The sequence below is a fragment of the Urocampus carinirostris genome, chromosome 15 (genome assembly GCF_059441175.1).
Source record: "Urocampus carinirostris isolate Australia breed hairy pipefish chromosome 15, RoL_Ucar_1.0, whole genome shotgun sequence".
Taxonomy (NCBI): Eukaryota; Metazoa; Chordata; class Actinopteri; order Syngnathiformes; family Syngnathidae; genus Urocampus; species Urocampus carinirostris.
Genome location: NC_142363.1, coordinates 36,335,457 through 36,363,249, shown reverse-complemented (window position 1 = coordinate 36,363,249; position 27,793 = coordinate 36,335,457). Strand labels below are relative to the sequence as shown.

The following is a 27,793-nucleotide window of genomic DNA, read 5'->3' as shown; positions in this document are numbered from 1 at the left end:
GGTGAGGAGCCGGGCCAGCCACTTCGTTCCCAAACGACACACGTCCCGAGTAAACCGAGCGAGGTTGACAACGTCCTTGAGCGACCTTGAGTGTCCTTCAGGTGAGGATTTGCGTCTGCCAGGTCTGTCCGGCCGCCTGGGGGCGACACTGAGTGACGACGGGCGCTCCGGGCGGCTCGGGACTCTCCAAACAAAGGCCGCTGACCGCCTGCTGCAAAGTCGAACCTCTGGCTTTCCATTTCTACCCGGCGACGACAACGAAGAAGAAAAAAAAGGGGGGGGGGGACAAAATGGCGTCAAAAACGGAGAAGAAGGGAAGGCATCGTGAGAGAGAAATAATGAGAGAAAGAGAGAGAGAGAGAATAAGATAGAACAGGTGAGAGAGAATAAGAGAGGACAAGTGAGAGAGAGAGACAGAGAGAATAAAAGAGAACAAGTGAGAGAGAGAGAGAGAGAGAGAATAAGAGAAAACAAGTATGAGACAGAGAGGGACAGGGAGAATAAGCGAGAACAAGTGAGAGAGAGAATAAGCGAGAACAAGTGAGAAAAAAAGAGAGGGAGAGAGAGAGAACAAGTGAGAGAGAGAGGGGGAGAGAGAAAGAGAATAAGAGAACAAGTGGGAGAGAGAGAAAGAATAAAAGAGGACAAGTGAGAGAATAAGAGAGAGAGAGAGAATAAGAGAGAACAACTGAGAAAGAGGGAGAATAAGAGAGAATAAGTGATAGAGGAATATAGGGAGCAAGAGAGAGAGAGTAAATAAGGGAGAACAAGTGAGAAAAAGAGAAAGAGAGACCATAAGAGTGAACAAGTGAGAAAAAGAGAGAGAGAACAAGTAAGAGAGAGAGAGAATAAGAGAGAACAAGTGAGAAAAAGAGAGAGAACAAGAAATGGATATTCAGAGGTTATAGGTTGGAAAAGTGTCGTATCCCGGGGGCTCTCAACCGGCCCTTGCATCCTCAAACCGCGCAACGCACGTTCGGGCCACCAGGGGGCGACGTAAGATGGAGCGACTGACCTGTCTGGGCTCTTTCGGGTCGCAGGGCTCCATGGCGACCCCGGACCCCGGGGTGAAGAACGCCACGGCCAGGCAAAGCTCTCCTTGACGGATCAGCGGCTCGCTCAATTCCCACCTCTGCGAATAAAAACCGGACCAAGGAAATTAGACCTAGGAAACCGGACCTAGGAAACCGGCAGTGAACAGACCCGACCTTGAAAACCAGAACTCCGGTGACAGATTCGAATCACGGATTTGAAGCGTTGAAGCAAACCTTCCGTTCCAACCTTTTGAAGCCCCAATTTGAAACCCTACCAGTTGCTTAAAACCCTAAGCCCAACCTTTTGAAGCCTCATTTTGAAACCCTATTCGTTGCTTAAAACCCTAAGCCCAACCTTTTGAAGCCTCAATTTGAAACCCTACCCGTTGCTTAAAACCCTAAAGCGGGCATTGATGCTTTTGCCAAGAATTTGAAACCTTCGACCTGAACCGTGACCCGAATCAGAAACCTGAATATCTGCTCGAAGCCTCAACTGAAGCGCAACACACAAAAATCTCGAAGCCGTAATCCCAAGCTTTAAAAGCGCGCCGGAAACCCTGACATTTGTCGGAAGCCCTCCCCGAGGTCTGTCCCGATTGAAATGAGCAAATCTCAAAACGTCAAATTTGCTCAAAGCCTTAAGCGAAGCACGAATCTCTCAAACCAAATTGCATTCCCGAGTTGAAGCCCTAATGTTTGCTTGAAACCTTAACCAAGAAATCAACCCCCCTAACACAGTATAAAAATCCCAGCGTCTCCTGGACGAATTTGAACGTGGATGAATGTTGCTGAATAAAGGAGGTTCCCTCTCTGCCATATTTCGTCACTGCGTATATTTTAGGGCGACGCCCAACCGCGTCCTCTCCAAAACGACTTGCTTCTATTTTGAAAGGAATACTACTACAGTAGTACTCTAATACAAAATTATGACAATGTCACGGTTGCCATGGCGCCCAATTGGCCCCGCCTGTGTGGCGCCAGCTGCGGCTCATTGACAGATTGGCTTTCTGTCTATTTAAGCTCAGTGCTCTCATTCTTCCCTTGTCAGTCCGTCAACGAACCTCTGCCCCGCTAGACGTGGGTTTTGACTCGGTTCTGTTTCCTGGTGGTATTCCCTGTCCGGTACTGTTCCCGTTTATTTTTGTCCTGTTTAATATCGGTTTCTAATTTCGTTCCGTCCATTTTGGTCCTGTTTATGATTCTCTCCAGTTTTCATTCCCGTCTAGATCCTGTTTCATTATCAATCCTGTCTGTCCCGTCCTGTCTGTTATCAACACCATTTGTCCAATATCAACCTCGGCAATCGGTATTTCTCGTAAAATAAAAGGCTTGTGTGAAAAACGACACGCGTTTGGGTCCTGATCCTGTTCTGGTTCATGACAGATAACAGAAATACTACAAAAGGTTTGCATTCGTCAAAAAAATACACTACAAATTCAGTCAAAATACCACGACAGAAATACTTTAAAAATACTGGAATGGAACAACAACTCTGGCCAAAAGAGAGGATGGAGAGAATGGAACGACAACTCTGGTCAAAAAAAAGAAGGGGAGAATGGAATGACAATTCTGGACAAAAGAGAGGAAGGGGAGAATGGTATGACAACTCTGGACAAGAGAGAAAAAGGGGAGAATAGAACAACAACTCTGGACACAAGAGAAAAAGGGGAGAATGAAACGATAACTCTGGACAAAAGAGAGGAAGGGAAGAATGGAACGACAACTCTGGACAAAAGAGGAAGAGGAGAATGGAACGACAACTCTGGACAAAAGAGAGGAAGGAGAGAATGAAACGACAACTCTGGACAAAAAAAGAAGAAGGGGAGAATGGAACAACAACTTGGGCCAAAAGAGAGGAAGGAGAGAATGGAATGACAACTCTGGACAAAAAAAGAAGAAGGGGAGAATGGAACGACAACTCTGGACAAGAGAAAAAGGGGAGAATGGAACGACAACTCTGGCCAAAAGAGAGGAAGGAGAAAATGGAACGACAACTCTGGACAAAAAAGAAGAAGGGGAGAATGGAACGACAACTCTGGAAAAAAGAGAGGAAGGAGAGAATGGAATGACAACCCTGGACAAAAGAGAAAAAGGGGAGAATGGAACGACAACTCTGGACAAAAGAGAGGAAGGAGAGAATGGAAGGACAACTCTGGACAAAAGAGAAAAAGGGGAGAATGGAACGACAACTCTGGCCAAAAGAGAGGAAGGGGAGAATGGTACGACAACTCTGGACAAAAGAGAGGAAGGAGAGAATGGAATGACAACTGTGGACAAAAAAGAAAAAGGGGAGAATGGAACGACAACTCTGGACAAGGACCCCTGCTATATTATGTATGGGTGTCCAAGCTGGGCCCCAGGGCCCCATTTTTGAAGGCATCGCGGCCCCTTCGCCGGGGTCTCCGGCCCCGTTACCAAAAGCCGAAAAGCGAGTCGTGCCGACCTGCGCTTGGGTCCTCCGCCCCCCCGGCACCTGGCACGGGGCCAGTCTCGGTCCGTCCCGGCCTTGGCTTTCCAGGCACAGCGCCCCCTGGCGGAGGATACCGGACACGGACTCCAGCTCGGGAACCCTGGGAGGGGTAGAGGGTGTGGTCGGGGAGAACGACACAAAACCGGCTGGTCAAAATAAAAGAGAGAACGGAGGACTCCACCCCCGTCTGCCCCGGTGCATTGTGGGTCACCTGAGCTCCGGGTAAACGTTGTCCAGGTACCATCGGAAAGGTTTGCAGTCCAGTTGTCGGCGTAGCGCCGTTCGTTCCGCGATGCTGGAAAACAAAAACAAAAGATTTCTCGAAAAAGAAAGAAAAAGAGGAGAGAATGGAAAAAGGAGGAGGCTGTCAATGTACCACACTTTTCTTTCTTTCTTTTTTTTCTTTCAATTTTTTCTTTTCTTCCCTTTTTTGCTATTTCACTGCTTTTATTTGCTTTTTGCTTTTCTTTTTTTCTTCTCTCTTTCCTTTCCCCCATTTTAATTTATTTTGACTCCCTTTTCGCTTTTTGCTTTTTCCTCTTTTTGACCTTTTTGCTTCTTTTACTTTTGTCCACTTTGTTTTTCTCCATTTTTTCCCTTTTTCCATTTTTTTAATTCCTCCATTTTTCTTTTTTTGTCAATTTTTTCTTTTCTTCCTCTTTTTTGCCATTGTTCTGCTTTTCTTTCCTTTTTTCTTTTCTTCATTCTTTATTTTTTTCCCATTTTAATTTATTGTTACTTCCTTTTCTCTATTTTTTTTTTCATTTTTTGCCATTTTTGCTCCTTTTACTTTTGTCCACTTTCTTTTTTTCATTTTTTCCATTTCTTTTCATTTTTCCATTTTCCTTTTTTCTTTCTCTTTATGCCATTTTTCTGCTTTTATTTCCTTTTTTCTATAATTTTTTTCTTCTCTCTTTCCAATTTAAATTTATTTTACTCCCTTTTCTCTTTTCTTTTTTCTCCTTTTACTTCTGTCCACTTTCTTTTTCTCCTTCTTTCCTTTTTTTCCATTTCTTTTCATTTTTCTTTTCTCCGTTTATTCCTTCTCCTTTCTTTCCTTTTTTTATTTTCCGTTATTTTCTTCTTTTTGAAATTGGATTTTTCCTTGTTTCCACTTTCTTTTCCTATTTTTTTCTTCTTTCTAACTTGTTTTTGTTCCTTCTCTCCTTCAATTCTTTTTTTTTTTTTTTTTTTGTGCGGTCCTTCGAGCTTTGGTAGTTTGCATTCTCCCGCCGGTTTTAGGTCGCAGCGCCGCGGCTCCAGACAAGGGAAGAAAAGCGAACGGGACCTGCCGAAGGCTTTCCCTCGGGCGGAGGGTCTGGCGGCGTAGTAGTAGCGCTTGTAGTCGTCCATCCAGACTTCGGCAGCCCGTCTGGTGTTCCTGAGCGGGCGGACCAGAGTCGGGGTTAAAGATTTTCGCCCGGCGCTCGCCGGACGTGCCGTCGGTCGCCTACTTGATGTAGGTGAGCGCGTTCCCTTGGGGGAAGGGGTAAGGATGGCGCTTGCGGAAAACGTGGCCCACTCGGCTACACGGCAAGATTTCCAAACTGCCGCCGCACATCCACGCCCGGAACGACAACTCTGGACAAAAGAGAGGAAGGGGAGAATGGAACAACAACTCAGGACAAAAGAGAGAAAGGGGAGAATGGAATGACAACTCTGGACAAAAGAGAGGAAGGAGAGAATAGAACAACAACTCTGGACAAAAGAGAGGAAGGGGAGAATGGAACAACAACTTTGGACAAAAGAGAGGAAGGGGAGAATGGAACAACAACTTTGGACAAAAGAGAGGAAGGAGAGAATGGAACGACAACCCTGGACAAAAGAGAGGAAGGAGAGAATGGAACGACAACTCTGGACAAAAGACAAAAAGGGGAGAATGGAACGACAACTCTGGACAAAAGAGAGGAAGGGGAGAATGGAACGACAACTCTTGACAAAAGGGAGGAAGGATAGAATGGTACGATAACTCCGGACAAAAAGAGAGGAAGGAGATAATGGAATGACAACTCTGGACAAAAGAGAGAAAGGGGAGAATGGAACAACAACTTTGGACAAAGGAGAGGAAGGAGAGAATGGAACAACAACTCTGGACAAAAGAGAGGAGCGGGAGAATTAAACGACAACTCAGGACAAAAGAGAGAAAGGGGGAGAATGGATTACAACTCTGGACAAAAGAGAGAAAGGGGAGAATGGAACGACAACTTTGAACAAGAAAGAGGAAGGAGAGAATGGAACGACAACTCTGGACAAAAGAGAGGAACGGGAGAATTAAACGACAACTCTGGACAAAAGAGAGAAAGGGGAGAATGGATTACAACTCTGGACAAAAGAGAGAAAGGGGAGGATGGAACAATAACTTTGGACAAAGGAGAGGAAGGAAAGAATGGAATGACAACTCTGGACAAAAGAGAGGAAGGAGAGAATGGAACGACAACTCTGGACAAAATTCGAAAGGAGAGAAAGGCCGCCCACTCCTATCGAACAAGCCGACTTTAGAGCGAAACAGAGCGCCACACTTCTGGACCGGGCCCGGGGAGAATAGTGCCAGATTGCGACGCCGACGAGAGAAGTCGTGGCGACAGAGGGGTTGCCGCGGTAACAGGACAAATCGCATCGTTCCTCGAGGATCCGCGGAATCCTCGGAGACGCGAATTCCGTGGCGATCGTACGGATAAAAGAGAAAGTGTTCGCAAGCTGATTCAAAATGGTCGTTTTGGGGGATTTTCGGTGTTTGGCTTGTTTTTGGGGCTAGGATTCTTTCTTTTTTGTCTGTTTTGTCTTGATGTGGGATGGATTTGAGCTTTTTATGGGTCATTTTTGGTATTTTCGATGGCAATTTGTTTGGGTTCTTTTGCTGTTTTTTGGGGTCATTTAAGACCCGTCCCGCGGCTTTTCCCGGTTCAGATTCGGGGCGTGTCCGCTTTTTGGCTTTTTTCCCTTAAAAAGAATTGAATTGAATGTTTTGGGAGGCTCTCACCAAAGTTTTCACCCCCCCAAATGTCCATGCGAGTGTCGTATTGTCCCAAGCGGTGGAACCAAGTCTTGTCCATGACGAAGATGCCCCCCGCCATCACCGGGGTCCTGGAAAGACAAATCACAGTCAAGTCCTCCTCTTAAGCCTCCTCCTCGTCTTTACCTCATAAATGCCTTTTTTTTCATCTTTCTTTTTCTTTTTCTGTCTTTCTCTAGTGTGCTTTCTTGCTCTCTCTCCAGGTTCTCCCTTTTTCTCTCTTATTTTTTTCTTTCTCTCTCTCACTTTCATCATCTCTCTTTCACTTTCATTCTCTCTCTCTCTCTCTCTCTCTCACTTTCATCCTCTCTCTCACTTTCATTCTCTCTCTCTCTCTCTCTCTCTCACTTTCATCCTCTCTCTCACTTTCATACTCTCTCTCTCTCAGTCTCTGTCTCCATCGCTCGCTCTCTCTCTCTCTCTCTCTCTCTCACTTTTATCCTTTCACTTTCATTCTCTCTCTCTCTCTCTCATGCTCTCTCTCTCTCTTTCATCATTTCTTTCTCTCTCTCTCTCTCTCTCTCAGTCTCTGTCTCCATTTCTCTCTCTCTCTTAGTCTCTGGCCCAATCCCATTTCTCTCACTCGGCCCTGAGGACCCTCCAGTGAGGTCCCTCGATAGAGGAGTGCCCTCCGCCGGTGGAGTGCAAAGTGGAGATGGTTTGGACAAGACTTGCAAGGTTCCACCCCTGTCCAGGAGATGGCGGTAATATTAATTGGCTGTAGACCTCAGTGACGTATTGGTCTACCTCACATGTAAACAACTTGAGTCTCAACCTGCAGTGTGTCAGTTGGAGAGTTCGTGCAACGTTAAAAATGCCCGCTACTGCTGTGTTATTACCGATTGCCTGAAAGCTCTTCATCTTTTCCGTGTCTCCAATCAACGGAGGAGAAATGTGCTATACTGAAGACAGCTTCGGCGCTATGTAGTGCTGATTCATCTTTACAAGGTACGTACACTCATTTAAAAAAAATGACCCGTTCGGTCAAATACAGAAAGAGTTAACATACAATGCACGTTCACATAATACCCTATGTTTGTGTAGACATAAATGGCAATCTACTTATTGGTATCTTAATGCCATTTTATGACATATAGTAGGGGTCTTGAATGTGTGACATGACGAAAAGTAAACAAACACAAGAACAGTCCACCTGACCCTTAAGCTGACATAATATCGTCACCAAACTTCCCTGTACGACCCAAAAACCTTAGTTCATAAGGAATTTAATTCAAAAGAGTTGTCATTGGATATAAAAAAGGTCATTTCAACATTTTTTCATGATGCTTACATCACAGTTAAAGCGGTCTTTTTCTTTTCTATGCCCACATTTATGTCTAAATTGTTTGTTATCTATTGTGTTCCAGAGTGGCTGTCCCATAAGCGTGGACAGGTTGGACAGGAATGTTCCCATCCTGTGCTTATGGTTGGATGTGGAGTCAGAACTCATTCAGGACTTAAGGTTGAGCAAGAAGGTTATGTGGGCCCTGCAGGAGCTGCTAAAGAGGGAACAGGGCCGTGGCTGGAGGTCCTGATCTACGTGTACTGGCTGGCCCACGCTCTGTCCTACCGTGTGGTGTCACGGGTCTTCAGGGTTCCCAGGTCCACCGTACAAAGAATTGTCCACAGTTAATATGGAATAAATTGCCCAAAAGCCATATTTTAGGCTCTTTAAGTCAGACCCACATTTGCATTATGTGCTTTTCTGCATTACTATTCAATAAACATCTTCATTTTGAGTAACACCTTGGTGGTTTATTTCATAATGATGTGAGATACTGTGTGTGAACTATGTGACTGTTGGACAGAAAACAACTACAAATCACTCCAGCTTAAATAATAGTTTACTTTCAGAAAAACAAACTCACATTGGGCCAAAATACATAATAGTAAATAAATAATGTGTCACAAATTTTAACAAAAATATACCAATACTTCCATGAAGCTGGGAAACACAAACTGGAACTTCATTGAGTTCTTAATAAAAAAAAAATATTTTCCTTTTATAAAACAAAGGGAAACATTGCAGAGATGTCACTGTTCTGGAAATTTGTCCACGAGCTTCCCAAAAAGGACAGGAACCGCTCAGTTTTGGCCACAGTTTCTTCGAGCCTTTTCCTCACTCCGGCAGACTCCACTTTCAAAAAGTCAAGGAGTGTATTGTGCTTCCTTTTTTTTCTGGGTGATTTGGGGTTTGGCGCCGGATTAGAAGGTGCCAACGACGTGCCCGGTGGTGTGGATGGCGTGGTAGCTGTGATGGTGACCAGCTCTTCCACGGGACGTTCTACAGTGGCCTTTAGGTTGGGTGGAAAAAACAAGAATTACTTAATGCTGATGTATTATACAAAAACAACTGTGTATAGGGTGCTCAACAAGTTGATGTGAGACAGGAAATTATAGGATGTGTTCTGGATAAGTATTTGATAGTGAATAGATACACAAAATTGACATGTTATTCTTATGGCTGTATGAGCCTTCTATTGGCCAGCATCACATATGCTTTAGAATTGTCTCCACATTTGGACAACATTTTGAGAAGGTAATTAGTTTACTTAATATGTGTTTACAGAGAAGGCAGTGGACTATGTGATAGTAGTTTGTATCAACTGTATTTCCACGTGAAATTCGGAGACATTACTCATAATGCATGATGAAAACTAATGCATTCTGATCTCACATGAAAGAATCATATTGTAAATAAAACACGACACCCGAAATTGTGTGCAGTAAACAAGCGCTTATGTCCAGAACGGTATTCTGACTATGCTCCTTTAGCGACTGGCCATGTACAGTAGATGTAAAAGGACGACTCGTTTAAGATAAAAACAGGGATGGGCTGAACCGTGATTTTCTGCACAGTTATCCTACTTTACAGTTTGTAGCGTGAATATTTTTTTGCCAGCTCCCTTGGTAGATTAGTGCACTTCGTAAAGTAGCGATTTTGCAATGTTCGTGTTTTAACGCGAAAATACGATTTTCTATTGCATTTACGTCTAACTAAGATATCTCAATACATTTTGTTGCAAATACATGCGCGGTTGTGGAAAACTACTTACATTTGTGCGGTTCCTTTCCGGGCATGTTTGTTGATATTGAGAATTCGCAAAGCCTTCTGGGTAGTCACTTCGCTGCCAAGTGAGGTCGAGAGCCCCCTCGGTCTTGAAGTGGCTACGACATGGTTTGAGGGCACTTCTGCCTCGGTCTTGAGAGTATCGGGACACACCCCATTTTCACGTGAACGCGCAAACCGAGTGACTAGGGCACATAGCGAGTGAAAGTGCGAAGAATGGGACTCAGCCTCTGTCTCCGTCTCTCTCTCTCTGTCTGTCTCTCTCTCTCTCTCTCACTTTCATCCTCTCTCTCACTTTCATCCTCTCTTCCACTCTCATTCTCTCTCTCTCTCACGCTCTCTCTCTCTCTCTCTCTCTTTCATCATTTCTTTCTCCCTCTCTCTCAGTCTCTGTCTCCATCTCTCTCTCTCTCTTTCATCTTCTCTTTCACTTTCATTCTCTCTCTCTCTCACGCTCTCTCTCTTTCATCATTTCTCTCTCTCTCTCTCTCTCAGTCTCTGTCTCCATCTCTCTCTCTCTCTCTCTCTCTTAGTCTCTGTCTCCATCTCTCTCTCTCTGTCTGTCTGTCTGTCTCTCTCTCTCACTCACTTTCATCCTCTCTCTCACTTTCATCCTCTCTCTCTCTCTCTCTCTCTCTCTCTCTCTTAGTCTCTCTCTCCATCTCTCTCTCTCTTAGTCTCTGTCTCCATCTCTCTCTCTCTGTCTGTCTCTCTCTCTCTCTCTCTCACTTTCATCTTCTCTTTCACTTTCATCCTCTCTTCCACTTTCATTCTCTCTCTCTCACGCTCTCTCTCTTTCATCATTTCTCTCTCTCCCTCTCTCTCAGTCTCTGTCTCCATCTCTCTCTCTCTCTCTCACTTTCATCTTCTCTTTTACTTTCATTCTCTCTCTCTCTCACGCTCTCTCTCTTTCATCATTTCTCTCTCTCCCTCTCTCTCAGTCTCTGTCTCCATCTCTCTCTCTGTCTCCGTCTCTCTCTCTCTCTCTCTCTCTTTCAGTCTCTGTCTCCATCTCCATCTCTCTCTCTCTCTTTCTCGACCACCTCCCTTTTTCCCCTTGCGCCCTGCATTTGGGTCCGTCCGATACGTTGTGACTCATCCAAGCGTTTGTCAAACCTTAACAATAAATATCCAAATGTTTGCCATAAAATACTTTTTTACAACTATGAGGAAAACGCGAGGATTGAATGGATTTGAATGAGGACATTGTGCATGAAAATGGCGCCCTCTGTCGGCCAACATCGTAAGCAATTTCAATGCTCTCGTGTTTGCATTCAATTCACGCCACACCAGTTCAATTTCCTTCTAATAATCAAGCGAGACGATTAAAGGTGGGGTGTGGCATTTGAAACGTAAGGCTGCAATCATGACTTGAAGCCAGGAGATGGCGGCAGAGTCACATCTGAATTCTTTTTATTTTTTTTGCCAAGCTCAAATAAACTCTTCTCTTTTCATCTTATGGGGGGGTTTGTTCCGACCGCAACTCAATTCAAAGCACAGTAAAGCATGAAGGCTCTTTGAACTCAGTTGGGCATTTTTTCCACGTACTTCATAGAGTAAAGGTGGACAACAAAGGACGCACCCCGACTTTAACGATTGTTTGTTGCGACCCGAGTGCGAAAATGAGTCAATAATAAGGCGTGGTACCTGATCGGCCCAGTGGGGTCGCTCCTGGACATTTTCTGCTCGATGGGAATTTGCTCCCACTTGAAGTGGAGGCTCCAATCGAATCCTGTAAAGAGGGAGGACAGAAATTCCGTTGATTGCAGATGCGAAGGGCGCGTCCGGCTGTTTTTGCAGCTGTCGGACCGACGACTCCCCCGAGAGACCCCCGCCCGAGCCCACCTCCTCTCAAGTCGGCCGAGGCGGCCAAGTAAGCAAAGTTGTCCAGGCTGATCACGTCGATGATGGGGCTCACCACTCGAGTGTGATCCTGCAAGACGAAAATCGGGGATTTGCATTTATTCCTAACATTCTGACCACTTTGGGTGCGGTCCTGCAAGCAAGAAAGCAGGGATTAGCGGCTTTTCCTAACATTCTGATCACTTCTGTGTGGTATTTCAGGCATAAAACAGGGATTAGCGACTGTTCCTAACATTCTGACCGCTTTTGATGCAGTCCTGCAAGCAAGAAAACAGGGATTAGCGGCTTTTCCTAACATTCTGATCACTTCTGTGTGGTATTTCAGGCATAAAACAGGGATTAGCGGCTTTTCCTAACATTCTGACCACTTTGGTGCGCTCCTCTAGGGGAAAAATGGAGATCGGGTGCCGTTTCTTGTATTCTGATCACTTGGTGTGGTATTTCAGGCAAAAATCAGGGAATAGCGACTATTCCTAACATTCTGACCGCTTTGGGTGCAGTCCTGCAAGCAAGGAAGCAGGGATTAGCGGCTTTTCCTAACATTCTGACCACTTTGGTGCGCTCCTCTAGGCGAAAAACGGAGATCAGCTGCCGTTTCTTGTATTCTAATTACTTCCGTGTGGTATTTCAGGCAAAAATCTGGAATTTGGGACCATTCTTAACATTCTGAACACTTTGGGTGTAGTCCTGCAAGCAAGAAAGCAGGGATTAGCGGCCTTTCCTAACGTTCTGACCACTTTGGTGCGCTCTTTTAGGCGAAAAACGTAGATCGGTGCTGTTTCTTGTATTCTGATCACTTGTGTGTGGTATTTCAGGCAAAAATCAGGGAATAGCGACTATTCCTAACATTCTGACCACTTTGGTGCGCTCCTTTTGCCAAAAAACAGAGATCAGCTGCCGTTTCTTGTATTTTGATCACTTCCGTGTGGTATTTCAGGCAAAAATCAGGGATTAGCGACCGTTCCTAACATTCTGACCGCTTTGGGTGCGGTCCTGCAAGCAAGAAAGCAGGGATTAGCGGCTTTTCCTAACATTCTGACCACTTTGGTGCGCTCCTCTAGGCGAAAAACGGAGATCAGCTGCCGTTTCTTGTATTCTGATTACTTCCGTGTGGTATTTCAGGCAAAAATCTGGGATTAGCGACCGTTCTTAACATTCTGAACACTTTGGGTGTAGTCCTGCAAGCAAGAAAGCAGGGATTAGCGGCCTTTCCTAACGTTCTGACCACTTTGGTGCGCTCTTTTAGGCGAAAAACGTAGATCGGTGCCGTTTCTTGTATTCTGATCACTTGTGTGTGGTATTTCAGGCAAAAATCAGGGAATAGCGACTATTCCTAACATTCTGACCGCTTTGGGTGCAGTCCTGCAAGCAAGGAAGCAGGGATTAGCGGCTTTTCCTAACATTCTGACCACTTTGGTGCGCTCCTTTTGCCAAAAAACAGAGATCAGCTGCCGTTTCTTGTATTTTGATCACTTCCGTGTGGTAATTCAGGCAAAAATCAGGGATTAGCGACCGTTCCTAACATTCTGACCACTTTGGTGCGCTCCTTTAGGCAAAAAACGGTTATCGGCTGGCTTTTCTTGCATTCTGATTACTTCCTTGTGTGGTATTTCAGGCAAAAAACAGGGAATAGAGACTGTTACTAATCTCCTGAGGCCTCAGCTGTGAACCTGTAAGAAAAAACTCAGGGGATAGCCACCGTTTCCCATGTTCTGACCACCCTGGTTTAATCCTGTCAGCGAAAAGCAGGGAAATTCAAAATACAAATTCGGTATTCTGACTATTGGGCTTGTCCTGCAAGCAAAAACCGGGGTTTATTGACGTCCCGCGTGATTTACAGCGTTCCCTATTTACTCGTGAATGCGTGGGAAAGTCCCGCCTTCGAATATGATATCATCATTTGGAAGCGAGACCCTTCCCCTTCCGAGCCAACGCCCCGTGATTGATTGCACGGGAAGACGGAAAAAAGGGAAAAGCGTCATCGTAGCAGCGGAGGGCCGAGCGATTCTGCCTTTGCATCATGGGAAGTAGTTCTCACACGGGGGTACCTCTTTGACGCGTTGTATCAAGGGCTGCAGCCAATCCACGTTGACTTCGCAGTGGCTGTCCAGGAAAGTCAAAACGGGGGCCGAGGCCGAGTTGGCCCCTCGCACCCGGGACCGGATCAAGCCTGAAAAAAGAGAAGAAGAAATGAAGAAAGACTCCTTTTTTCCCCCTTTTTTTGTCTTGGTCTTATCTAGCTGTTGTCTTTCGACATCTATTTTTTTCCTCTTTTTTTATTTAATTTTGTTCTTCTTTTTCTTTTCATTCTTTCTATTTTTCCTATTTCTTATTTGTTCTCTTTTTTCCTTCTTATTCTACTTTTTCTTTTAATTCTTTCTATTTTTCCTATTTGCTATTTCTTTTCTTTTTTCCTTCTTGTTCTTCTTTTTCTTTTCATTCTTTCTATTTTTCCTATTTATTCTCTTTTTTTCCTTCTTGTTCTTCTTTTACTTTTCATTCTTTCTATTTTTCCTATTTCTTCTCTTTTTTTCTGCTTCTTCTTTTTCTTTTCATTCTTTCTATTTTTCCTATTTGCTATATCTTTTCTTTTTTCCATCTTGTTCTTCTTTTTCTTTTCATTCTTTCTATTTTTCCCATTTATTCTCTTTTTTCCTTCTTGTTCTTCTTTTTCTTTTCCTTCTTTCTATTTTTCCTATTTCTTATTTGTTCTCTTTTTTTCCTTCTTTGTTTTCTTCCTTTTTGATTTTCTTTGTTTCTTTTTTGCCGTTTTTCTCTTTTCTGACCATTTCACCCTTTTGACTATTTTCCCCTATTTATTTTTTTCTTTCTTGTTCCTTTTTTCTTCTTTTCTTTCATTTTCTATGCATCCATTCAAGTTCCTTTCTTGGCCTTGCGTTTGAGGCGGCGATACCTTCTCTCTTGGCGTTCCTGAGGCATCGCACTTTGGGTACCACGGCGAGAAGCAGGCAGTCGTCGGCTGACAAAGGAGAAGAAAAACGACAAAAGTTTTTGAAACGAAACGAAAAAGGCGGCCATCTAACGCCGACCGGACGCGAAAAAGCGCAACCTTAAAACCGTTCGGCCCGCACGCCAAGGTTGGAGCCCTGGTGGGCGTGGCCTCTCGAGGGCGGGGCCAACGACTTTCACGAGATATCTTAACTATATTTGAGGACACTATAAAGAACGTCTGGAATGTTGAACATGTCCCGAATGCAATACAGCAGGTTCCCTTTTTGTCATATCTCCTCTCTGCGTATATTTTGCCTTCAGAATGTTAGGAACGGTCACTAATCCCTGATTTTTGCCTGAAATACCACACGAAAGTACATTCTCTTCCGCTGGCTTGTAATCCCTACATGGAAGCACGTTTACTCGCTTTTTTTAATACACCTGATAAAGATCAATAGAAATCATATATAGAATAGAGGATGAAATGAAAAATCCGTGTTTTTTTTTTTTGTAATCCGATTCACCGATTCGTAAAAACGACGGCGAGCTAACGCAGACCAGAGGCGAAAAGCGTAACCTTAAAACCATTTAAGTCCCCTCAAACGGCCCGCACGCCAAGGTTGAAACCCTGTTGGGCGTGGCCTCTCGAGGAGGGGGGCCGACGACCTTCACGAGATATCTTAACTTTATTTGAGAACACTATAAAGAACGTCTGGAACGTTGAACGTGTCCCGAATGCAATAAAGCGGGTTCCCTTTTTGTCATATCTCCTCTCTGCGTATATTTTGCCGTCAGAATGTTAGGAACGGTCACTAATCCCTGATTTTTGCCTGAAATACCACACGAAAGTACATTCTCTCCAAAAGGTACCCGCTGGCTTGTAATCCCTACATGGAAGCACGTTTACTCGCTTTTTTTAATACACCTGATAAAGATCAATAGAAATCATATATAGAATAGAGGATGAAATGAAAAATCCGCGTTTTTTTTTTTTGTAATCCGATTCACCGATTCGTAAAAACGACGGCGAGCTAACGCAGACCAGAGGCGAAAAGCGTAACCTTAAAACCATTTAAGTCCCCTCAAACGGCCCGCACGCCAAGGTTGAAACCCTGTTGGGCGTGGCCTCTCGAGGAGGGGGGCCGACGACCTTCACGAGATATCTTAACTTTATTTGAGAACACTATAAAGAACGTCCGGAACGTTGAACGTGTCCCGAATGCAATAAAGCCGGTTCCCTTTTTGTCATATCTCCTCTCTGCGTATATTTTGCCGTCAGAATGTTAGGAACGGTCACTAATCCCTGATTTTTGCCTGAAATACCACACGAAAGTACATTCTCTCCAAAAGGTACCCGCTGGCTTGTAATCCCTACATGGAAGCACGTTTACTCGCTTTTTTTAATACACCTGATAAAGATCAATAGAAATCATATATAGAATAGAGGATGAAATGAAAAATCCGTGTTTTTTTTTTTTGTAATCCGATTCACCGATTCGTAAAAACGACGGCGAGCTAACGCAGACCAGAGGCGAAAAGCGTAACCTTAAAACCATTTAAGTCCCCTCAAACGGCCCGCACGCCAAGGTTGAAACCCTGTTGGGCGTGGCCTCTCGAGGAGGGGGGCCGACGACCTTCACGAGATATCTTAACTTTATTTGAGAACACTATAAAGAACGTCTGGAACGTTGAACGTGTCCCGAATGCAATAAAGCGGGTTCCCTTTTTGTCATATCTCCTCTCTGCGTATATTTTGCCGTCAGAATGTTAGGAACGGTCACTAATCCCTGATTTTTGCCTGAAATACCACACGAAAGTACATTCTCTCCAAAAGGTACCCGCTGGCTTGTAATCCCTACATGGAAGCACGTTTACTCGCTTTTTTTAATACACCTGATAAAGATCAATAGAAATCATATATAGAATAGAGGATGAAATGAAAAATCCGCGTTTTTTTTTTTTGTAATCCGATTCACCGATTCGTAAAAACGACGGCGAGCTAACGCAGACCAGAGGCGAAAAGCGTAACCTTAAAACCATTTAAGTCCCCTCAAACGGCCCGCACGCCAAGGTTGAAACCCTGTTGGGCGTGGCCTCTCGAGGAGGGGGGCCGACGACCTTCACGAGATATCTTAACTTTATTTGAGAACACTATAAAGAACGTCCGGAACGTTGAACGTGTCCCGAATGCAATAAAGCCGGTTCCCTTTTTGTCATATCTCCTCTCTGCGTATATTTTGCCGTCAGAATGTTAGGAACGGTCACTAATCCCTGATTTTTGCCTGAAATACCACACGAAAGTACATTCTCTCCAAAAGGTACCCGCTGGCTTGTAATCCCTACATGGAAGCACGTTTACTCGCTTTTTTTAATACACCTGATAAAGATCAATAGAAATCATATATAGAATAGAGGATGAAATGAAAAATCCGCGTTTTTTTTTTTTGTAATCCGATTCACCGATTCGTAAAAACGACGGCGAGCTAACGCAGACCAGAGGCGAAAAGCGTAACCTTAAAACCATTTAAGTCCCCTCAAACGGCCCGCACGCCAAGGTTGAAACCCTGTTGGGCGTGGCCTCTCGAGGGCGGGGCCGACGACCTTCACGAGATATCTTAACTTTATTTGAGAACACTATAAAGAACGTCTGGAACGTTGAACGTGTCCCGAATGCAATAAAGCGGGTTCCCTCTTTGTCATATCTCCTCTTTGCGTATATTTTGCCTTCAGAATGTTAGGAACGGTCACTAATCCCTGATTTTTGCCTGAAATACCACACGAAAGTACATTCTCTTCCGCTGGCTTGTAATCCCTACATGGAAGCACGTTTACTCGCTTTTTTTAATACACCTGATAAAGATCAATAGAAATCATATATAGAATAGAGGATGAAATGAAAAATCCGCGTTTTTTTTTTTTGTAATCCGATTCACCGATTCGTAAAAACGACGGCGAGCTAACGCAGACCAGAGGCGAAAAGCGTAACCTTAAAACCATTTAAGTCCCCTCAAACGGCCCGCACGCCAAGGTTGAAACCCTGTTGGGCGTGGCCTCTCGAGGAGGGGGGCCGACGACCTTCACGAGATATCTTAACTTTATTTGAGAACACTATAAAGAACGTCCGGAACGTTGAACGTGTCCCGAATGCAATAAAGCCGGTTCCCTTTTTGTCATATCTCCTCTCTGCGTATATTTTGCCGTCAGAATGTTAGGAACGGTCACTAATCCCTGATTTTTGCCTGAAATACCACACGAAAGTACATTCTCTCCAAAAGGTACCCGCTGGCTTGTAATCCCTACATGGAAGCACGTTTACTCGCTTTTTTTAATACACCTGATAAAGATCAATAGAAATCATATATAGAATAGAGGATGAAATGAAAAATCCGTGTTTTTTTTTTTTGTAATCCGATTCACCGATTCGTAAAAACGACGGCGAGCTAACGCAGACCAGAGGCGAAAAGCGTAACCTTAAAACCATTTAAGTCCCCTCAAACGGCCCGCACGCCAAGGTTGAAACCCTGTTGGGCGTGGCCTCTCGAGGAGGGGGGCCGACGACCTTCACGAGATATCTTAACTTTATTTGAGAACACTATAAAGAACGTCTGGAACGTTGAACGTGTCCCGAATGCAATAAAGCGGGTTCCCTTTTTGTCATATCTCCTCTCTGCGTATATTTTGCCGTCAGAATGTTAGGAACGGTCACTAATCCCTGATTTTTGCCTGAAATACCACACGAAAGTACATTCTCTCCAAAAGGTACCCGCTGGCTTGTAATCCCTACATGGAAGCACGTTTACTCGCTTTTTTTAATACACCTGATAAAGATCAATAGAAATCATATATAGAATAGAGGATGAAATGAAAAATCCGCGTTTTTTTTTTTTGTAATCCGATTCACCGATTCGTAAAAACGACGGCGAGCTAACGCAGACCAGAGGCGAAAAGCGTAACCTTAAAACCATTTAAGTCCCCTCAAACGGCCCGCACGCCAAGGTTGAAACCCTGTTGGGCGTGGCCTCTCGAGGAGGGGGGCCGACGACCTTCACGAGATATCTTAACTTTATTTGAGAACACTATAAAGAACGTCCGGAACGTTGAACGTGTCCCGAATGCAATAAAGCCGGTTCCCTTTTTGTCATATCTCCTCTCTGCGTATATTTTGCCGTCAGAATGTTAGGAACGGTCACTAATCCCTGATTTTTGCCTGAAATACCACACGAAAGTACATTCTCTCCAAAAGGTACCCGCTGGCTTGTAATCCCTACATGGAAGCACGTTTACTCGCTTTTTTTAATACACCTGATAAAGATCAATAGAAATCATATATAGAATAGAGGATGAAATGAAAAATCCGCGTTTTTTTTTTTTGTAATCCGATTCACCGATTCGTAAAAACGACGGCGAGCTAACGCAGACCAGAGGCGAAAAGCGTAACCTTAAAACCATTTAAGTCCCCTCAAACGGCCCGCACGCCAAGGTTGAAACCCTGTTGGGCGTGGCCTCTCGAGGGCGGGGCCGACGACCTTCACGAGATATCTTAACTTTATTTGAGAACACTATAAAGAACGTCTGGAACGTTGAACGTGTCCCGAATGCAATAAAGCGGGTTCCCTCTTTGTCATATCTCCTCTTTGCGTATATTTTGCCTTCAGAATGTTAGGAACGGTCACTAATCCCTGATTTTTGCCTGAAATACCACACGAAAGTACATTCTCTTCCGCTGGCTTGTAATCCCTACATGGAAGCACGTTTACTCGCTTTTTTTAATACACCTGATAAAGATCAATAGAAATCATATATAGAATAGAGGATGAAATGAAAAATCCGCGTTTTTTTTTTTTGTAATCCGATTCACCGATTCGTAAAAACGACGGCGAGCTAACGCAGACCAGAGGCGAAAAGCGTAACCTTAAAACCATTTAAGTCCCCTCAAACGGCCCGCACGCCAAGGTTGAAACCCTGTTGGGCGTGGCCTCTCGAGGGCGGGGCCGACGACCTTCACGAGATATCTTAACTTTATTTGAGAACACTATAAAGAACGTCTGGAACGTTGAACGTGTCCCGAATGCAATAAAGCGGGTTCCCTTTTTGTCATATCTCCTCTCTGCGTATATTTTGCCTTCAGAATGTTAGGAACGGTCACTAATCCCTGATTTTTGCCTGAAATACCACACGAAAGTACATTCTCTTCCGCTGGCTTGTAATCCCTACATGGAAGCACGTTTACTCGCTTTTTTTAGTACAGCTGATTGAGATCGATAGATATCGTATATAGAATAGAGGATGAAATGAAAAATCCGTGTTTTTTTTTTTTAATCCGATTCACCGATTCGTAAAAACGACAGCGAGCTAACGCGGACCGGAAGCGAAAAGCGCAACCTTAAAAGTCCGCTCGATCGGCCCGCACGCCAAGGTTAGAGCCCCTGGTGGGCGTGGCCTCTCGAGAGCGGGGCCACCACCTCCTCAAAGACACAGGAAGGGTTTTCTGCACTCACGGTCGTCGCTGAAGTCGTCCACGAGGATGATTTCCTGAATCAGCGAAGGAGGACTTTGCGTCAAAACGCTGACGGGGACAAAGAGGGAAAGACACAAAAGTCAAAGGAAAAACAAGCGACAAAATAGGAACATTTGAGAGAGAGCGGTCGATAAGTTACAGAACGAAATCCGTGATTTTGATGAACGCCTTAGAATTGATTTTTCTTCCTTCCGTCATGGAGCATAAGTGTGATGCTTATGTGGCTAACGCTGCTAACGTGGCTAACAAGGCTGACGTGGCTAAAGTCGAGTGGGCTAGCTACCTGTTGAGGGTGTGATGCTAATGTGGCTAATGTGGCTGACGTGCCTAACGCTCAGTGAGCTAGCTACCTGTTGATATTACAATGCTAAGGTGGCTAAATGAGCCAGCGACTTGATGACGGTGCGATGCTAACATGGCTAACGTGGCTAAGGCAAAGTGACAAAACTACTCGATGACCGTGCAATGCCAACATGGCTAACGTGGTTAACGTGGCTAAAGTGGCTAACGTTGAGTGAGCTAGCTACCTGTTGAGGGTGCGATGCTAATGAGGCTACCTGAGCCAGCGACTTGATGACAGTGTGATGCTAACATGGCTAACGTGGCTAAGGAAAAGTGACAAAACTACTCAATGACAGTGCAATGCCAACGTAGTTAAGGAGGCTAAGGAGGCTAAGTGAGCTAGCTACCTGTTGAGGGTGCGATGCTAACGTGGCTAATGTGGCTGATGTGCCTAACGCTCAGTGAGCTAGCCACCTGTTGATATTGCAATGCTAAGGTGGCTACCTGAGCCAGCGACAGTGCGATGCTAACATGGCTAACGTGGTTAATGTGGCTAACGTAGCTAAGGCCAAGTGATGAAACAACTCGATGACAGTGCGACACTAAGGTGGCTAAGGAGGCTAAGTGAGCTAGCTACCTGTTGAAGGTGCAATGCTAACGTGGCTAACGTTGCGTGAGCTAGCTACCTGTTAAGGGTGTGATGCTAATGTGGCTCATGTGGTTGACGTGCCTAACGCTAAGTGAGCTAGCTACCTGTTGTTATTGCAATGCTAAGCGGCTACCTGTTGACACTGCAATGCTAACATGGCTAACGTGGCTAACGTTGAATGAGCTAGCTACCTGTTGAGGGTGCAATGCTAACGTGGCTGACGTGGATCATGTGGAGTGAGCTAGCTACCTGTTGAGGGTGCGATGCTAATGTGGCTAACGTGGGGTGAGCTAGTTACCTGTTGAGGGCGCGATGCTAACGTGGCTAACGTGGCTGACGTGGCTAACGTTGAGTGAGCTAGCTACCTGTTGAGGGTGCTATGCTAATGTGACTGACGTGGCTAACAGTAAGTGAGCTAGCTACCTGTTGAGGGTGCGATGCTAATGTGGCTAACGTGGGGTGAGCTAGTTACCTGTTGAGGGCGCGATGCTAACGTGGCTAACGTGGCTGACGTGGCTAACGTTGAGTGAGCTAGCTACCTGTTGAGGGTGCTATGCTAATGTGACTGACGTGGCTAACAGTAAGTGAGCTAGCTACCTGTTGAGGGTGCGATGCTAATGTGGCTAACGTGGAGTGAGCTAGTTACCTGTAGAGGGCGCAATGCTAACGTGGCTAACGTGGCTGACGTGGCTAACGTTGAGCGAGCTAGCTACCTGTTGACGGTGCGCAGCAGGGCGGAGCGCGCCTCGTTGTGGAAAGTGATGACGACGCTGGTGGGCGGAAGGCGGGCGTCGTATCGGACCGAAGCGCACCTCCACGTTTCGGAAAAAGAGAAGAAGAACGTTTCAAAAATGTGCTCCAATCACAGGTGAGCGATACGGTCGCGTGGCGATGAGAGCGCATCGCAGCAAAGCCCGCTTTGGCATCAACAAAAGTTCAAGTCATTGTTAAAGGGACAGCGCGTCATACTCCACCACTCAATGGTGTTGACCGAGAACGAGTGCTGCAACGCACGAGGAAGAATACAAACTATGGAGACTCCGTTTTTTTTGCCAAGCCTTTTGTAAAGAAAAATGCGAAAAAATGATGACAATTATGATTTAATATATGTATAAATGTGATTTGACTTGACTTATATTTATTCGTCATTCTACGAAATTCGTATTCATTAGCATTTATTTATCATGATTACTGATGTGAGCCTTTTTTGACCCTGTTTCTCACCTGTTTTTGCTCCTGTCTGTCTCCGGCTTTGATCCGTTTTGAACCTGACCACGTCTACTCTCCCGTCCTGGCTTTCGACCTCTTTTTGTCCTCCTACCCTGTCTACTCTGCTGTCCCGACTTATGACCCATTTTTGATCCCGACCACGTCTACTATCCTTTCCTGGCTTACGACTCGCTTCTGACCCGACCACGTTTTTGCTCTCCTGTCTTGGCCGCTGACCTGTTTTTTTGTTCCCGACACTGCCAGAGTTACCTGCTTCCTGCGTCCGGCGAACATTGAATCGTGGGTGCAACCCTTTTCTTTCTTCTAATAAAACTTGTGAGAAACGCAACGCAAGTGGGTCCTGTCCCCGCTCTGGTCCTGTCATTATTTATTTTAGTTTATTGATTGAATTATATTATTGGATATGAAAAAGTATTCATTTGAATATGTATTTATTATGACTATTACTGTTTGTGTAGTTTTTTATCATGTATTGCCATTTATTTATAAATACAGTATTTTATAGTATATTTAGTCAATACTATTTTTATTACTAAATATTTGTCTTCTTATTTTATCATATTAATCATTGTTTTTTTTTTTATATTTTCCTTCTTTTTATTTGTTTGTAATGTATTGTTATTTATGAATTGATATGTCAGGTATTCTAAATGTCTTTATTATTACATAATATTGTCAGGACCAGAACGGAAACAGGACCCAAGGAAAGAGGAAAGGCTGCGACCACGATCCGGTGTTCGCTAGGCGCAGGAAGCAAGTCGCTCTCGTACTCGGATCGTGATTCAAACACAGAAGTGGATCTTCCGTAGCGAGCGATAGCGGTGTCAGGGATGGAAAAACGGGTCAGTAGCCGGGACTTGGAGAGCAAGGCGTGGTCGGGGTCTGAAACGAGTCGTCAGACAGAACGGGAAAGTAGACTTAGTCGGGGACAAAAAGAGGTCAGGAGCCAGGACGGGAGAGCAGACGTGGTCGGAATCAAAACGGGTGGTATCCAGAGACAGGCGGGAGTCAGGATCGAAAAAGGCTTGCCTAGTGTTTACTGAGGTTCGCAGACGGACTGACCACAGGGGATTGACAGGACTGAGTTCAAATAGTGGAGCCAATCAGAACCTGCGGCGTTTCTGATTCACATTTAGTAATATTCTACTTCATGTGATCAAATATTTTTCATTTTTTAAAATATGTTATTGTTCCTAGTTAAATTAAAAATCCAAAACTATGAAAATAGCAGTTAAGGGGGTCCTCTGCCTACTGCCTGCCGATAGCCGGGATAGGCTCCAGCGCCCCCGCGGCCCTACTGAGGATAAGCGCTGCAGATAATGGATGGAAAACTATGAAAATAATTATAGTCCAATGATCCTTTTTATGATTTTCTTTGCAATACATTACTTTTGGAATAAAATCATCAATTTTCAATTAAAAAATATTAAATTATATATATGTATATATATAAAATTTATGTTTTTATTAAGAACAAAAAAAAACAGATTTTCAAGAAAATCGCCTACAGTATAAAAGATGTACTGGAATAATCTCAATTTGTATTCTTTTCAATCTTTTCAATTCAGGAATAAAAGTATATGAAATCCCCCCCGGCCATACCTGTAGTGGCGGGTGTCCCTGAGGGGCCGGCGCCCCCCCAGTTTCCGGCTCTCCAGCAGGTTGAAGGCGTGCCGGCGGTACGGGTCCTCCCCGGGACCCAGGCGCTCGCCCTCCAGGTATTTCTCCTCCTCCGGGGGTCCCAGCAGGGGCCCTCCTTGCAGCGAGGGCCCGCTCGCCTAGATTGGACACCGACACGCAATACGATAGCGTTATTATCGTGACTGTTACTATTGTAACTTCCACGGAAAATTCTTTTATTTATTTATTGACTTCTTTATTTGGTCATTGGATTTATTTTTCAGAACCAGAACAGGATCAGGACCCAAACGCGTGACGTTTCTCACACATTTTACGGGAAATGGGGAGTCATGCACGTTAGGCAGCCGGTCTGGCGTGGAAATACCGAAAGCCAGAGGCCGACGAGATCGATACCAATTGCCCGAGTTGATATCGGACGGATGGGGTCGATACCGGACAGGACGGGACAGACAGGATAGAAAACGGATCAGGATGTCAAAAATTAACAGGAGAAACTAGACAGGAACGAAAACTGGAGAAAATCATAAACAGGACAAAAACAGACGGGAACGAAAACTGGAGAAAATCATAAACAGGACAAAAAACAGACGGGAACGAAAACTGGAGAGAATCATAAACAGGACAAAAACAGACGGGAACGAAAACTGGAGAAAATAATAAACAGGACAAAAACAGACGGAAACTAAACTGGAACCCGAAATTAAACAGCACAACAATAAACAGGAAGAATACCGGACTGAAGATATCACAGGAAAACAGGACCGAGTCAGAACCCACGTCTTGCGGGGCAGAGGTTCGTTGACGGACTGACAAAACGGGTCAATTGGGCGCCACGGCAACCGTGACAATATTTATGTACACATTCACGATTTATTTATTTGTCTATCGATTTCCAGAACTCATAAATCCATCAAAACGGGACGAAATCCATCAATAAATAGAATATTGGATGAATAAACTAAAAAAGAGGGAGAAGTAAATACATACATCATCAGAAAGGGCCCGGTTTTTCTTCATTTGGTTTTGCGACAACCCTACTTAACTGTACTGCCCCCTTGTGGTCAGGACAAGCATAACACTATCTCCAGGCTGTTATTCCTGAATTGATTTGAGAGAAAATCCAAATGTGGATAGTTTTGTGCAGGTGAGTGGGCGGAGCTCAAGCAATAACATCATCAATGATTGGATGAAAAAAAATAAGAAGTGGCGGGAAAACCAGGAAGAAAGAACAAATGGAGGAATTGAAAAAGACGGCGGCTTATTTTTCCGAACAGAGTACTGGAAAAATGCCGTCGGACGGAAACGGAAAGTTAAGTCAACAAAAAAAAGGGCAAAGTCAACGGTCGGGATGACACAACGGGAGTGCGCGACCGCGCAAACTTAGACGAGGATTTGTCAACCTGAGCGGCGTTGTATTCAATTCTTTGGCATTTCGAGGATTCATTTTCTTGTCGGAGAATAAATGATACTGTCGTTCCAGTGGTAATGGTCACACTTACCCATTCGCACACACACTCACGCACCAATCGGGAGTCAGCCATGCAAGGAAGAAAAGAAAGAGAGATAAAAAGAAAGAGAAAGAGTTAAAAAGACAAGGGGGAAAGAGTAAAAGAGAGAGAGAAGGTAATAGACAGAAAAAAAGAGAAGAGTGAGAAAAATAGAGAGAGCACAATAGCGAGAGAGGGAAACAGTCGATAAAGGGAGAAATAGAGAGAAAAAAATATAGATATAGAGAAAGAGACAAAGAGCGAGAGAAAGATTTAAAGAATGGGAGAAGAGTTTTTAAAAGACATAAAGAAGATGCTTATTATTGTTATTATTATTCTTTTGAGCCTACTTATTCTGGTCGTCAAGACAAGTCCTGTTTATTTGTTTGGCCCTCAATCTCGAGGCGTCTCAAAGGGCTGCACAGACCACAGATTATTGAAGAGTGAGGAAAAAAGAAGAGAGACATATAGGATGTGGAAGAGAGACGAAAAAAGAGGGGAAAAGAGAGAAAAAGAAAGAGTTATAAAAGAAAAGAGGGAAAATTGAGAGACAGAGAGAAAGAAAAAGAAAGAAAAAGAAACAGAGAGAAAGACAAATAGAAAAAGATGAAAGAAAGAGACAAAAAGAGCTGGAGAAAGAGAAAGACGTGAGAGAGAGAGAGAGAAGAGAGAGAGAGAGAGAGAGAGAGAGAGAGAGAGAGAGAGAGAGTGTGTGAGAGACATAGAGAAAAGGAAAGAGTTATAAAAGAAAGGAAAGAAAATTGGGAGACATGAGGGAGAAAGAAAAAGAAAGAAAAAGAAACAGAAAGACAAATGGAAAAAGATGAAAAAAGACAAAAAGAGCTGGAGAAAGAGAAAGACGTGAGAGAGAGAGAGAGAGAGAGAGAGAGAGAGAGAGAGAGAGAGAGAGAGAAAGAGAGAGACAGGGAGAGAAACAGAGAAAAAGAAAGATACAAAAAGAGCTGGAGAAAGAGAAAGACATGAGAGAGAGAGAGAGAGAGAGAGAGAGTGTGAGAGACATAGAGAAAAGGAAAGAGTTATAAAAGAAAAGAAAGAAAATTGGGAGAAATAGGGAGAAAGAAAAAGAAAGAAAAAGAAACAGAGAGAAAGACAAATGAAAAAGGGTGAAAGAAAGAGACAAAAAGAGCTGGAGAACGAGAAAGAAAGAGGAGAGAGAGAAAGACACAGTGCGAGAGAGGGGGAGAGAGAGACAGAGAGAGAGTCACAGAGAGAGAGAAACACAGGGAAGGATAGAGAGAGAGAGAGAGAGAGAGAGAGAGAAACGGAGGGAAGGAGAGAGAGAGAGGGGGAGAGAGAATCAGAGGGAAGGAGAGAGAGAGAGATAGAGAGAGATAGAGAGAGACAGAGAGAGCGAGACAGATAGAGACAGAGACTCTGTTTACCTTGGATTGCCACGTCTAATCTCGTCGCACACAATGTTTCTCAACCTCGACATCATTCTCATTCCAAGTGCCAGCAAAATACACCTTTTCGGCTCATTGACACCTTCGCGTATATCCTTTTGTTATTTCTCTATGTATTCGATTGTGTCCTCGTTTTAACCCAAGTGCGTTTTGACAGGTGCGTTCGCGGACACCCGGACAAGGTAACGCAAGTGATCGAGACCCTCTGCAAAATACACGCGTGGGTCCTCGTAGCGACACGATGATCACGCAGCTTAATCCGATTCTGATGAGGATCATCCGAATAAAGATGACGTAAGACCGCCCCCCCCCCCCCCCCCCCCTACCCCTAAGAAGCGAAAGGACTGACAAGGATCTGCAGGAGTCCTCCTTCCAGGTAGCGTTCCTGTCTGGGGGCCCAAGAGGGTCCCGGGTGATCCGGAGTCTTCTTTTTTTGCTCCTGTCGCAAATAATAAAAGGTTCCGATGATCCAAGCGACGCTCAGGATCGCGATGGCGTTGGCCCGAATCCTGCGCATGCTGAGTCCATAAGGGGGCCGACGCTCCCCCACACCTGAACCTCCCGGGTTCGGGACCCGGTCCGCGAGGAGTAGATGAAGAAAAAAAAAAAGCCGAGGAAATCGAGGACTGCGCAAGAAATAGAAGCAGCGGTGCCGGAGGAGGACGCACGCGAAATGGACCGGAGCGAGGCGCGCGCGGTCCTAGCGCCGACCCTCGACGCAGAGATTGGCGGGATATAAAGCAGGCGTGTCCAATGCCCGGCCCGAGGGCCAGTTACGGCCCGTGAGCACATTTTCACACAGCCTCTGTCATAAAATGAATCATTTGTGGCTTGCCAATAAACAACAACAAAAAAAAATCATGGGAATAGTCCAACACGCCCTCGCCTTTCTATGAGAAAAAGGATAGTTGACTGTGAGGGCTGCCGCTTCCAGGACAACATAAGAGTATTTTTTCACTGAACTCCGAAAAAACAAAGAATATGATATCAAGAGTCACTGTCAGGTGACTACAAAAAAGCCCACTGGAAATAAAAGCTGTGAAAATGTGAAGCAACTGGAAGCTGTTTTAGCAGCGCTTTTTTCACAAGACCCTTGCGGGTCGAATGAAAATCCTGCAAACTTTTCACAGTGATTTTTTTAAAAAACTGTTCCAAATGCT

The 27,793-nt window shown here is 44.6% G+C and overlaps 1 protein-coding gene and 2 long non-coding RNA genes across 4 annotated transcripts; 1 reads left to right on the top strand and 2 right to left on the bottom strand.

Annotated features, from left to right (window-relative positions):
- Positions 1–84: 84 nt before the first annotated feature.
- galnt16 (UDP-N-acetyl-alpha-D-galactosamine:polypeptide N-acetylgalactosaminyltransferase 16) lies at positions 85–27,297 on the bottom strand. 2 transcript variants are annotated; one of them, XM_088353910.1, is made up of 15 exons: positions 26,983–27,297; positions 23,684–23,859; positions 21,565–21,663; positions 19,901–19,968; positions 14,365–14,430; positions 13,499–13,620; positions 11,433–11,520; positions 11,235–11,319; positions 6,485–6,588; positions 4,959–5,085; positions 4,793–4,885; positions 3,716–3,799; positions 3,478–3,604; positions 1,016–1,132; positions 85–241 (listed from the first exon to the last, which is right to left on the bottom strand). In XM_088353910.1, exons 1-15 carry the CDS (start codon positions 27,148–27,150, stop codon positions 98–100), a joined length of 1,668 nt encoding a protein of 555 aa, XP_088210036.1. In that variant the 5' UTR covers positions 27,151–27,297; the 3' UTR covers positions 85–97. The 2 variants fall into 2 exon arrangements, 1 of the variants encoding a protein (XP_088210036.1); XR_015852819.1 differs by having other exon boundaries at positions 94–241; positions 4,797–4,885.
- LOC148352285 (uncharacterized) lies at positions 7,068–8,260 on the top strand. The gene is made up of 2 exons (XR_015852932.1): positions 7,068–7,465; positions 7,885–8,260. It is a non-coding gene; the product is annotated as an uncharacterized LOC148352285 (long non-coding RNA).
- On the bottom strand, positions 8,344–9,821 carry LOC148352284 (uncharacterized). Its single transcript, XR_015852934.1, has 2 exons — positions 9,574–9,821; positions 8,344–8,811 (listed from the first exon to the last, which is right to left on the bottom strand). It is a non-coding gene; the product is annotated as an uncharacterized LOC148352284 (long non-coding RNA).
- Positions 27,298–27,793: the final 496 nt, after the last annotated feature.

Coding starts and splice junctions, on each gene's coding strand:
- galnt16 (XM_088353910.1), bottom strand. CDS start 27,150: ATGCGCAGGATTCGGGCCAACGCCATCGCGATCCTGAGCGTCGCTTGG. Junction 11,521..13,498: donor TGATACAACGCGTCAAAGAG/GTACCCCCGTGT, acceptor TTCGTCTTGCAG/GATCACACTCGAGTGGTGAG. Junction 5,086..6,484: donor TTGGGGGGGTGAAAACTTTG/GTGAGAGCCTCC, acceptor TCTTTTGTCCAG/AGTTGTCGTTCCGGGCGTGG.